This window comes from Alexandromys fortis, unplaced genomic scaffold (genome assembly GCF_014885135.2).
Source record: "Alexandromys fortis isolate MF-2015 unplaced genomic scaffold, M_Fortis_MF-2015_v1.1 scaffold_34, whole genome shotgun sequence".
NCBI lineage: Eukaryota > Metazoa > Chordata > Mammalia > Rodentia > Cricetidae > Alexandromys > Alexandromys fortis.
Window position 1 is genome coordinate 1,965,498 of NW_026067933.1, and position 12,577 is coordinate 1,978,074.

Here is a 12,577-nt window from a genome sequence, read left to right on the forward strand (position 1 = left end):
TTTATTGGTTTTTAATCTTGGGTAAAGGCACTCCAAGCCCTATCTTGGATGAGGATTATTTTTTATAAACTTACAGAAGACAACCTGTACACTTGTCACCTAAAGTAACTCGAGAAATGTGTTGCTGTTTATGTAACAGTGAGTAATGGATCATCAGGTTTCATTCAGGAAGAGAAAGTTAGTACTCATGCCAATAACTGCTCACTCTGATGAGAGTGGATTGGAATGCCTTTCAATTGGGTGCCTAATTTTTAAAAAATATGTGACTCCAAAATGTTCTGTTGTTAACAAACATTTAACGTTGGGTAATTATACTCCAGCGAATTACAGTGTTTCAGTTGGGAACAAGCTACTTCTAAAAATCAGTGCAGAAGAGCCAGTGTCAAAAGTCTCAGTCCTAGATACAAATTTATTTAATGACTTCAAAACATAAAGCTTTAAAGATTATGGTTACCTACCTCGGGAGGACTTTTGAGAACATGACTTTCATTTTCCGATTGAAAGCCCTTGCCTCTCGCAGCTCTAACGGGGAACCTGCTGACCGTTGCTCTGGACTACACGTGGAAGCAGGGTGCTCCCAGTAAAGGGCCCTGAAGCATGCGCAGAGAATTGCCCACCTGGCTGCTCCCTAGCCGCACTCTCTTGAAAACTTAACCCGGGGATGGTGGAGGAGGGGAGTCGGGAGAGGGGGATAGGACCCTGTCAATAGGCTTTTTCCTGTTTCGTACTTTTGGACAAGTCCTACGTCCTCATATTTCAGCTGTGATCCTTTTCAACCACATAACAACTTTGAATATGTGAACTGAACACAGCTCGCCTGTTTTCAGCTCAGTCACAGTGCCAAGATGTGGCTATGCTGTGTTCCTTCTAAAGAAAGTACACCTTTCTAGCCTCCACCGTGAGGGACCAAGCTACTACAAAAGCTCTGGAACAACCCAAACGGGTGGGTTTCGCTCTGGATTTCCTGCCTGTTTGTGAATGTCTTCCTGGAAGCAAACTGGGGCTCGCTGGTTCAGCTGGTATGGCTGGCCAGTGAGCCTCCAGGACCTGTTCTTGACTCTCAGTGCTGGGATGTCCACAGCAGGCTTTACGCAGGCTCTGAGTCCCAAATCACATTCCTGACTGAACCATTCCCCGTGGCCTTAAAAGTTTAAGTTGGGAAAACCTTTTTAAACACTTAACTTTTTATCAAGTTGTTGTTTTACAGAATAACATTAAATCTTGAGTTCAGGCCACTGTGTGTACCATCGTCAAACTGAAATAACATCCCACATCATTGAACCTTTGTGGGAGCTTTTGGTTTGGGTTTTTGTTTTTTCATTAGTGTGTGTGTGTGTGTGTGTGTGTGTGTGTGTGTGTGTGTGTGTGTGTTTTAAGTCTGGTCACATTTGTATTTAAAAATCCATATTGTCATCCTATCTGAGAGGCTGCCCTTCTGTCTGTGTCTGTCTTAGGTAAGGGTCTGTGGTTCTTGAGGTTTATCTTCTGGAAAGAGATCTGGCTAGAATTTCTTGGGCATGAAGAAAGAAAGCAAATGCTAAGAGCATGAACCCTTTTGGTGCGAGAACGTAATGATTTTAATATTTAGCAATATTACATACATAGCCAGCAGATGTATTAACTCAGAAAAATAATAGTTTCTCTTTTTTTAAAAAAAAGAAAAAAATTAATCTAAGGTTATTGGGGTTACAAAAATAATAGCACATTTCTTTAAGTGATTTGCACTCAGTCACCGAGATACCAGAGCTGCAAAGAAATCTTGCTGGCCTCTGCCTGCATAAATCTTATGACATTAAAAAAAAGTTTATTTTCATATTTACAAAAGAAACGTGCTGGTTGCTTCTTAAAATTCCCTTTGGAATTCCACAGTGACACTATTGTTGAAGTCGGGAACATTTCAGATTAAAGAAGGCACTTTGGAAGCAGCTTGCAAGGCACCTCAGGTCACACCACTACACAGTTCCGGGTCCTCTTCTACAGACAGGTTTATCTCAGAGCCTCGGGAACTTCCACCTACAAAGACAGGGCGTGGCCTTTCAATCAAGCAACTTGAGTGTTCAAGTAAATCACCATCACCACCACCACCTGTAGGGTCTACCTTTAGCACCTTACCCTGAGGGAAATTTGAATGTAGATTATGATTGCCAAGTGGTGATTACCCACATTTATAAATTTGGTAGTAAATCCTTTGCAGTTTTGGGGTGAAAATTCTGAGAAGCGATTAATCTTTTCAGAATGCTGATAATACTTCTTTTTTTTTAATTAGAAAAATCGAATGTTTATATGTTGGAGTGTCATCAAATGATCCCGGCTGAGATAATAAGTTGGCACGAAGGGGAATGTGTTCATTCTCTCGCCCAATGTACCCACCCCTAATGCCGACTGACTCTTGACGTGCTTGCTCTCATATGCACAAATATTAAAAGATTCATAATAATTTGGAGAGGTGGCTTTGATAGCATCTATCCGTGGAGACTGGTTCATTGAATCAGTTTCACCTTAGGGTTAGTTCAGGGGTGACTTACCCTCCGGAGCTGTCTTATGCTGCTCCCCCGGATGGCTTCCATGAGGTTCTCATGAGCTGATCTCTGCGGGGTAGACGGTCGGGAGCTGTCTTCCATTTTCTTCTCTTGCACTGACCTCAGCGAATTCTTTATTTCCTTCAGGATGTTGTTTGGCTGTTTCTTAACCTTCTTCCCTTTTTTCTTCCGCTGTCCATTTTGTAGGGCCCGCTGGGCATTTTCCTGTTGTTTAATCACTTCTGCAATATTTCGGGTGATGAGCTTTTTCTCTGGGAGTGGAGGAGGAGGGGGAGGAGGGGGAGGAGGCAGCAGGTTGGGAGGAAGAGGGGGAGGAGGAGGAGGGGGGGCTACTGGAGATGGAGGTCGGCTTCTCCCAGTGTGGACTTTCTTGGAGACTTTGGGAGATGACCAGGGAGACTGCCTTGGAGAGCCGTATGGAGAAGAGCCTGGCGTCCCTCTTTGCCAGACTTTGGTCCTAAGAGCGGCTCCTCCGTCGTACCCCTCTTGCTGTTTCTGCTCCTGCATGCGCTTTTGCCTCTGCTTATCCATATTCCTTGTTAAAATACTCGTCATACTCATTCTTGGTCCTGGGAGCTCAAAATGGTAGCCCAGCCTCAGCAGCGTGGTGTTCTCCTTGAGCAGCTTGACAATCTCCATCTCCACCTGGGAGCCCATGATGTGCCTCTGGTTGTGGAAGCGCAGCTCGGTGAGCACGGTGTTGTGCTGCAGGGCTCTCATGATGGCCAGGATCCCCTTGCCCGTGATGAAGTTGGACTCCACGTTGACACTGGTGATGTGCTCATTCATCTTGAGCATGTCTGCGATGGCAATCGCCGCGGCGTCATCCGCGTGCGTGTTGGCCAGACTGAGCGTCTTCACGACTGTGTTCTCCTTGAGCGCTTCCGCAAAGCGGGACAGGGTCTGTGTGGTGATGTTCTCGATATTGTTCAGATTGACTTCTGTTGTGTCAGGGTCATTGTTTTTTATCTTTTCCAGGGCGTCCTCAATAACGGTGGGATTTCCACAAGGGTGAATGGCGGCGGGCGACTCCGTGTTCCTCTGTGTCCTTCCACTGTTGCTATTGGTTAAATTTATATTTTCTATTTGACTTTTAAATGTCTTTGGCTTGGAGTTATCTGAATTAGCGCTACTGTAGTTTACAGTTCCATTAATGTGTTTTGTGGCTTCAGTTGTAGCTTCCTCTTCCTCACTGCCCTCTTCCTCGCTGTCCTCTTCCTCCTCTTCCTCTTCCTCCTGAGACTCCTCCTGCCCCTCCTCCTCTTCTGTACACACCTCCTCAGAGATTTCGCTGTTGCTTTCTGTGAAGATTAGTTCTTCCTCACTCTCTTCCTTGTCTTCCTCGGCAACCTAAGGAGTGTATTGACACCATTAAGGTTTCCCTGCAAGCACATTTATGAGTTTACAAAAGTAGCATAAGTACCTCAAAGGTCCTGGGGAGAGCAGGGTTAGCAAGCCCTTGTTTCTCACCTCTCCAGTTCAAGTGGCCAAGGTCAATGTTTGGTTGCATAACCACTAACAGCTTCTCTGTAAACATTTATCTTCTACAAAAGAGCGGGCTTTTACTGAATAAGAATATGTGATCATTTTCCTAGTTTGAATACAGAAGTCAGAGTTTCACCTTCGGAAAATGCTGGATAAATTTTTCAACATTTTAGGCATAGCAAGATATTGCAACAGATAAATGTACTTGCAGCATAAGCCCAATGGACTTCAATCCCCTGGTCTTTCGACCTGTACATGTGCCATCATAAATAAAATAAGAAAATATGAAAATTTTAGTTGACTTCACAACTCATTTTGTTCCAGTTTTGCAAATCCCTCTGGATTACACTGTCCTTTCCTATTTCTTACCAAACAAGTACAACAAAAATAAACAATATGGCAGTGAATTCCCTGCCCTTGATGCTCAGATTTCACCAGGCCTGTTGGCACACACCCGTTATCTTGGCTAATTAGGAGGTTGAAGCTAAGCAAGAGGGTAGTGAGTTCAAGGCTTGTCTATGGTAGAGAGAGTTCAAGGTCAGCTTAGGTAATTTAGTGAGACTCTGCCTCAAAGAGAAGGCCCAGGGCTGGGAGCATAAGCCAAGCAAGAGTGTTTATTCCCCTAATGTTACATCAATTACAGATGTGACCAAGCCAAGTGCCCTCTGTCATGTTAGTCTCCATGTAGAGAAAGCAGATGCAGTTTGCGGCTCCAGCATTTATCTGTTGTGTGATGGCACCCAGCACAAACATGTGGAAATGCTACGCTCTTCCAGAGTCGCTGATCAGGGCAGACCAAAAGCTGTTCTCTGGGAAAAACAAGCAGTAAACAAAACCTCTGGTGGATGCCATGGTAAAGCATGACCACTTGCAGAAGGCTAGGCTCCCTAGATCCCACCCAGCAGTGTGCAGGAGCAGACAGCCGCAGCAAAGTTCAAAGCAGGTTTTTGCCCAGCCAACCCTTTAAACGTAATTAGCATTCATCCCTTGAAACAGGGTTTCAGGTAAACAGGATTTGATTCTAGCTTTGTCACTTCTGTTCACAAGTCCCTCTGCAGACTCCTCAAAGACTGCTTTCTCTCTGTCCTGTCTTCTTTTATTAGAAAAAGCCTTGGAAATGCCTTGGAGTGTCTGTTTTACTCTCTTGTGAGGCTTTCTGCTTGTCTCATTCGAAGCCCCATGGCCCTTCCTTCCCCCACAGCCTCTTCCATCCTCTACACTGGAAGCACTTTGGGTGCCGCTGTCTGTGGCATGTGCAGGAGGATGAAGCTTTGGAAAACACTGTTGGTCTCCAGGTTTGTCTGCCCAGTTGTCACAAAGTAGCTTCCAGTTAGCTACACTTGTTTAGAGTGACAGGCACCAAGGGATGGCCTGGGATGACCTGTCCAGTTTCAGTTTACTTGATATATTAGGAGAAGAAGGGAGAGGGTGTCTGTCTGTCTGTCTGTGTGTCTGTCTATTTGTTTGTCAAAGGGATGGAAGGACAGGAGTCACAACTCAATGATACCGAACACCCTGCAAGGCAGGCAATGGACCAGTTAGACAGAGTTCTGACACCCCAACTGAAGTCACTTTGCTTTGTATAAGTTCTCGAAAGTGGGGTCTCCATCAGTTGTCTATGGGTGTGTGCTGCATCCTCGTGGTTTTGGACTGTTTCAAAATCCAGAGTAGGCTGCCTTTCATACGACCACAAAGTTTCATCTCCTTTGGTACTTAAAGATCTTTAAGGAACTCAAGAAACTAGACATTAAAATTCTAATTAACCCAATTAAAAAATGGGGTACTGAACTGAACAGAGAATTCTCAACAGAAGAAGTTCAAATGGCCAAAAGACACTTAAGGTCATGTTCAACCTCCTTAGTGATCAGGGAAATGCAAATAAAAACAACTTTGAGATCTTTAGCCTCTCTCTACAAACGCCCTTCCCCTTCGAAATATAGCTGAAAAGCATGTCAGTTCTCTAGCAACGTGAGCTGTTATGTAATGTCTGTCGATGTCTCTTCTAGGAGGCCACCTTTTAACCCTTCCTAAAGTAGTGCCTGGGATGTCTGCACTGACATTTCTCCCAATAAGCTACAGCCCACACTTTAACTGCTTGTTTGCCAGTTTCTCCATAGACTGTTTGAAATGGGTGTAGGCCCATGTTGCTTTCTCACCTAGCGCAGTGCCTAGCATGTTAGAGAGGCTCAGTAAACTTTCATTTACTGCATGATCTCAGTTGACACTGGTTAACAGCATCTCATACCTACAGGAAATACTGATAAGGTCAGGAGGCATAAAGTGATCAAGTGCCCTGCCTATTTGCCCAAGCCTGGGGGTTTACCAAGATACAGACATTTTCTAAAGCAATCCAGGGCAGTCCGAGATTGCTGATCACCCCAGGAGGGGAACATATGGGAGAAGAGACTGCAGCAAGGGGAACGGGAAAGGTCGGATGGCCCACAGGGCGATCCCTGCTCCTTTATGAATTAGTCCTACACTGGAGAGAAGAAGTGCTCACTGGTTTCCTACATCTGCTGCTTTGGAGTTAGGACTGATCTTTTGGGGAATGGGGTAGAAAGGTGGACATAGGGAAAGGTGGGAGATGAGGTGGGAAGGACTGAGCGGACGGAATGCAGATGCTGGTGAACATGGAGAGTAAACAGAACAACAGCCAGGAGACAGCCAGCCTCTTCCAGGTATCTCTACAACACCATCATGGCTGTAGGGAAGCACGAGGCTTGGCTTTCAGCTCTGGTCCTGGTTCTCCATGTCAAGAGCTGGTTTACTTTAGACAAATCATCTGGCCTTTCTGGGTCTCAAGAAATTGCGTGATTCATATAGTCCTATGGTTAGTATGTGTCCTAAATTGCAGATGGGGTTGCTAGACCCCAGCTAGTTGGGCCTACCCTGATAGTTTCCCATCTGCATAGCCTAAAGAGGCTTAGAATTTGTGCCTTTTGAAGGACCAGACCATGTTCCTCCTGCTGGGCCAGCACCGACATATCTGAAAAACTACCTTCATGCCAAGAGTCTCTAGTTTCAATCCCAACTTGACTGACAAGCTGCTACCCTCACATAAGTTCCTTAACTTTTCCTGGTCCTGGCTCTCAAATGCAGAAAGGTAAGATGAGATGAGATAAGGTGAGAAAAACCATTGGTCCTTGTGCCTTAGCCCCGGCAACTACTCAAGTGAAGAGAACTAAACCATTGCATGTCTAGGGTGCCTTGGGCTGAGGTAGGGCACATTTATATCAACCTAGATGAATAGAAATAAGGCTGTCACTCAACAGGTGCTACACAGACTGTTCCTAAACCTTCACAAAGCCAGTAGCCTCACCACCCCCATCTCATCCAGATCCCGGCTCCTTCTCATGGAACCTCTTTGTGCCATCATCTTTGAGACAAGCATCCGCTCCCCTCTCCCCTCAGCTGCTTGAACGTTTTCCCTGCGGGGGGGGGGGGGGGCACGACTGGATTTACTCCCTCTGTCAGTCAGCAGGCTTTTTGTTCAGCACCCTTGTGACTACAGAGACAGCTGGCTGGGACTGTGAAGTGGGAGAAAAGTGAACCAGCTGAGAAGGGAATCAAAGTTCGTAGAAGAAAAAAAGACAGCCTCTCTAATTGGACCGATAAGCCATTGGCAGGATCAGCAAAACTTTTTGGCAGCATGAGGTGGGTGTCAACAACAGCTGACAGGAGGCTTTGCCCTTCGGTTCTCTCTGCTGTCATAACATTATGACATTAAAATGCCTTTGTCGTGTTATTGTTGTACGTGCCTCTGTGTTCTGGCTTCTTAGGGATAGTTGCATTCTCAGCTTGGAGAAAATTTTTTTTTAGCAACAATAGTTAAGACGTCATTTTATTTCATCAGACTGTTGACTCTTATTTGCATTCCAAACAAACAAACAAACAAACCAAAACCAAATAAGGAAATCAATCAAATCCAACTTTTAAAGCACGGTCATGGAAGAACTGACTAGCCCAGATCGTCACTGGTCATAAGTGTTCTCGTCTCTCCCTCTGGTTTCTCGTGACTGCAGCCACAGTGGCCTTGGAAGATCCTGGCTTGGTCCCAGTGGCCCTTCCGACGATGACTGACATGGGCTAAGCTCACATGTATCTTGCTACAAATGTGCACACAGCTATCGCCAAGATCCCCACAGTTCCCACGTTAGTACTGCGGCAAGCTGGCCACCATGAGCCAGTTATTTCAGTGGCCTGCACAGGCTTTTCAATAGTTGTTTGTAGTCTGTTTTCTTTTTCTTCCATGAACTCAAACTTTCTTTCCTATAATAGCGTTCTGCCACTATAATGACTTTCCCAGAGGGTAGTCTTTTGAACTTCCTTACAGCGATGACTCATTGGGAAATTCAAAATGACTCTTGCCTGGGCAGCACACATGGGCTCCCTAGACCTGAGCTCTCCAACATAAGCATGGGTCCTAGTCTCCGAATCCCCTTCAAGGAGGAAGATTGTCATAGATGCATCTGTGCGCACAGGCTTAACCTGCATCCTTGATGAGTTTTGTCATTTAGATTCTATGCTAAAAGCATGTCTTCTCTTTGGGGAAAGCACAAGAACTTGTCGGAATCTCAATGGGGAGGGGGAGAATCTTGATTCACAAAAGAAACAAAAAAAAATGAACTCTCTCAGTGGACACATGGAAAGAGAATCCTTGAAGGAACAATTGTCTGTACAAACTCTAACAACTTAATGACAAACAGGAGGAGCAAAGAGGACTCTTGACTATTATTTCCATCCTCATCCCATAGCTTTGAACTTGGGCATTGGAAATATAAAGCTGCCTTTACTGCCGCCATTATTGCTGTTAAAGTATCAAGAAATAAATGTACTTAACTGAAGGAAAATTGTACCAGAAACATGCTACGCAACATCAGCGCCTTGGAGTATTTGATGAATCATTCAGACCAATACTCTCTGAAGCAGTTTCCTTTCCAGGTTCCCATTTTAATCAGTAAAACTACTCTCACCAAGACTGTTTTGGCCTGGAAAATAGTGCAGTAGTGGACGCAATTGGGCTATAAGAAAATTTAAGTGATGAACACTGGGAAGCTGTGTTCTCAGAAAACAGGGGTGTCTGGCTTTGGAGTTGGGGGTGGGGTAAAGAGGATGGGCACAGCCAGGGCACAGTCGTCAAAGCCTACCTTTCCACACTCCCCAAGCCGTTCCTTCTCCAGAAGTTTCTGGGACTCCTTTTCCCAATAAGCCATCAGCGCCTCCCTGCTGAAGTTCCCTGTGGGGGTTTTCTCCGTCAGACTCTTTTGCCTCATCCCCACAGGAAGGGTTCGGTCTGGTTCAATGTCCTCCAGCTCCCTCTCAAGCTCCTTAAGCTCCTCAGCCGAGAGGGAGGCCAGAAGTTCATCCTCATCGATGGATTCATATTTACTAAGTCCCCTTCTGTAGCCAAATGTAGACATGGTCCCAACCTCGTCAGACACCCCAAAAGCTTAAAGAACCAGGCATTCAAGGCAAGCGGAGGCTGACCCGGGGAGGCAAGTGTCAGGCTGGTCGGCAGCTGGCGTGAGGAGTGGCCTCAGGAGCCTTTTAAGAGAGGTGATGCAGGGCTCTGACAATGTGGAGAGGCTGAAAGCATGGGCTGTTTTAAGCATCAGACGTCAGCTAGATATTTGAACACAAAGAATGTCACATCAGTGGTGGATGGAGGTCTCAGAACCAGCAGGGATTATTCACAGAGTGGCCAGAGCCATATTTAGCTGAGCCTGATAGCTGGTGACGACAGGCGAGTGTTTCAGATAGGAGTTGACATGATTCTCCCTACTCTGTGCTCAACCGTTGGAGGGGAAACTTTGTTTTGAAAATGTCTTCTCACAGACACTGCGGCCATGAACAGCTTCTTTCAATATGAACCCGGGTTGTATGATGAAGACAGAAGCTATGATAATACAGGAATTTATAAATTAGCGTGCTTTGTGGTATGTGAAACCCTGTCATACGGTCCCTTAGTTGTGTGTACTTTAGAATTACAGTTTGACCGTCATTTACAGATTTTGGCAATTTGAGACGGAGAGAGTAAGTGAAACACTTTAAGGCTGACAGCTGGAAGGACAGAAGGCATCTTCTCCACGTCACCAAATGGCTGCCTTCTCCTTTCTATGTGAGTAGAAACTGGACTGTTCCAATTTATTAAAGACTTACACTGTGACAAACCAATGCTCAACACTCTGTATATTTTGTATCATTTAATCCCACAATCATATGAGGAATTATTATCATTGTCTGTATCTGAAAAGCGTAAACCCCTGAGAGGTTGAATAACTAGTTTAGGAAAACAAAGCTAAGAAGTAGAAAGGTCTAGAATTTCAACCCAGATGGTATCTGAGCTGAAAACTAGAAAGACATTAATTTTTAATTATACATATGCATTCATTCTTGAGACAGTGCTATATTATCTATGGAGTTTGTAGAATTCCTTGCTAATTTGAGAATACAGATGTATAAAACTGCAGTGATAAGTGTGCATAGAAATATGCATATGCCAACACATACACAGCTTATCATATTTATTCATTCAGCAGAGCTGCTGTGACTATTTGGGCTGTTTCTAGGCGTGGCCTGTGAAGAATGCAGCAGATGACACTTTCCTGAAAGCCTTCGAATATTCATACTGTTTTTATTTCTCTGTAGAAGAAACGTTAGGTTGTAGGGTAAACTCACTTTTAGTGGAGTTTCAAACCATTCATTGTTCACCCATGAATACCCAACCGTCGGAAGGCTCCAGTTCCCTTTCAATGCCTGTTACTGTTGCGTTTCCTGGTCACAGCCGTTTCAGGGAGGACAAAATGGTGGTCTTCCGCTTTTTAGTTACTAATGATGTTGAGTGTACTTTCATGTGCTCATTGCCCTTGATGACATACTCAAGTTTTGTGCTTATTTATATATTCAGTTGTCTTTTTACTAAGTGGTGAGCTGTTTAAATATTTGAGAAACAAATATTTAATGAGACAAGTGATTTGTATATATTTCCTCCCATTCTTTGGTTTCCTTTTTAGTGTTTTTAAAAGAGCAATTTTTTAAAATGAGGTTCACTTTTTCAGTTTTTATTCTGTCAGCTGTTTCTTGGTGTTTATAGTTAAAACATCATTTCTAATCCCACTGTGCAAAGATTTATTACTGTGTTTTGCTCAAAAGTTCAGATTGCTTTTTAGATTTAGGTTTATAACCCATTTTGACTAAATTTTTATGTGTGTAGAAAGTAAGATATACATATATATATGTGGATGTATATATACATAGATTGATAGATATAGATGACTGACAGAGAGATCGACAGACAGACAGATGAGATAGATAGACAGACAGACAGATAGACAGACAGATAGATATAGATGACAGACAGATGGATAGACAAGATAGATAGATAGATAGATAGATAGATAGATAGATAGATAGATAGATAGATTTGATTGATGGATGGATAGATATAGATGACAGACAGACAGACAGACACACAGACAGACACCTACTCATCCTAACACTATTTGTCAAGAAGACTTTTCTGGTATATTGCTTGGCACGACTGTGGAAAAGAAACTGATATTGATGTAATAATAGACGTCTGGGTGGTTCTGGTCTGTTGATATGTGTCTGTCTATTTGCCACGGTTCCATAATCTCATTTTCTGTAGCTTGGTCGTGCAACAGAAGTCAAAGAGTGTGAGTTCTCTAACCCCACTCTTGCATAAATGAGTCAGTTAAATATGTTTTATTTTTACTCATAGTGTTCTGCCTTCAGAATCCAAGGACACATTCAGATAGAGAATAGTGAAACTATAAATGATTAACTAACTTTTAAAAATTACTTTTGTGTTTTGAAGATACAGAATATTTGTTCCTACTTCTGAGGTTCAATGTGGTTGTGATTTGCATTGAATGATGGTCAGGTAAGGTAATTAACAGTATTGGCTTTCTTATTTTGAACCAGTAACACATATTTTTGTTGAACACATGGTACTTTCTTATTAAAAGATGGATTTGAGTTTTGGCAGTGCCATCAAGCTATTATAGATATATAAATCTGGTGAGTAAAATGAATTATTCAGCTTAACAGTGATTAACAGTGACATTTTACATAAAATTAATCACAAATATGCTAAAACTGCTTTTAAAACAATGAAATGAATATAAATTTAGCAAAAATTCATTATTAATGATACATTAGACCCATGGCACATTGGTCAGTGCAAAGATTTAGGAGTAAATAATTATGTAAAATTAGGAGAACTGTTTTACTCTTTTCCTTTAAGTTTCTGATAGATGTAGCTCATTGTTGTCATGAAAATTACTGAATACACACCATATGTTAGAATTCACAAACATAGACAACAGAGCACAGCAAACAGAAGGACTACAGAGATGATCAAACAGGATACAGGAAGTAAGGTTTGGGGAGGACATTTCAAGAGGTTTCTGTAATGAGATGGTGTTTGAGCACAGATCTGGAAAAGGGTTCTATGCATGCATATTATAACATACATGATGTGAGACCATAAAATAATTGCACTGATATTCTTAGGATAATAGACTCGGATC

General features: G+C 43.3%; 1 protein-coding gene across 1 annotated transcript; it reads right to left on the reverse strand.

The window, feature by feature from the left end:
• Window positions 1-1,347: 1,347 nt before the first annotated feature.
• Lmod2 (leiomodin 2) lies at window positions 1,348-11,379 on the reverse strand. Its single transcript, XM_050145904.1, has 3 exons — window positions 9,173-11,379; window positions 2,526-3,890; window positions 1,348-2,013 (listed from the first exon to the last, which is right to left on the reverse strand). The coding sequence occupies exons 1-3, from the start codon at window positions 9,443-9,445 to the stop codon at window positions 1,987-1,989; spliced, it is 1,665 nt and encodes a 554-aa protein (XP_050001861.1). The 5' UTR covers window positions 9,446-11,379; the 3' UTR covers window positions 1,348-1,986.
• Window positions 11,380-12,577: the final 1,198 nt, after the last annotated feature.

What these genes read in the sequence shown, in the direction of transcription:
- Lmod2 (XM_050145904.1), bottom strand. Translation starts at nt 9,445, where the DNA reads ATGTCTACATTTGGCTACAGAAGGGGACTTAGTAAATATGAATCCATC. An exon ending in GGCTTGGGGAGTGTGGAAAG is followed by an intron (nt 3,891 to 9,172) that starts GTAGGCTTTGAC and finishes TACACTCCTTAG; the next exon opens with GTTGCCGAGGAAGACAAGGA. An exon ending in GCATAAGACAGCTCCGGAGG is followed by an intron (nt 2,014 to 2,525) that starts GTAAGTCACCCC and finishes CTGTCTTTGTAG; the next exon opens with GTGGAAGTTCCCGAGGCTCT.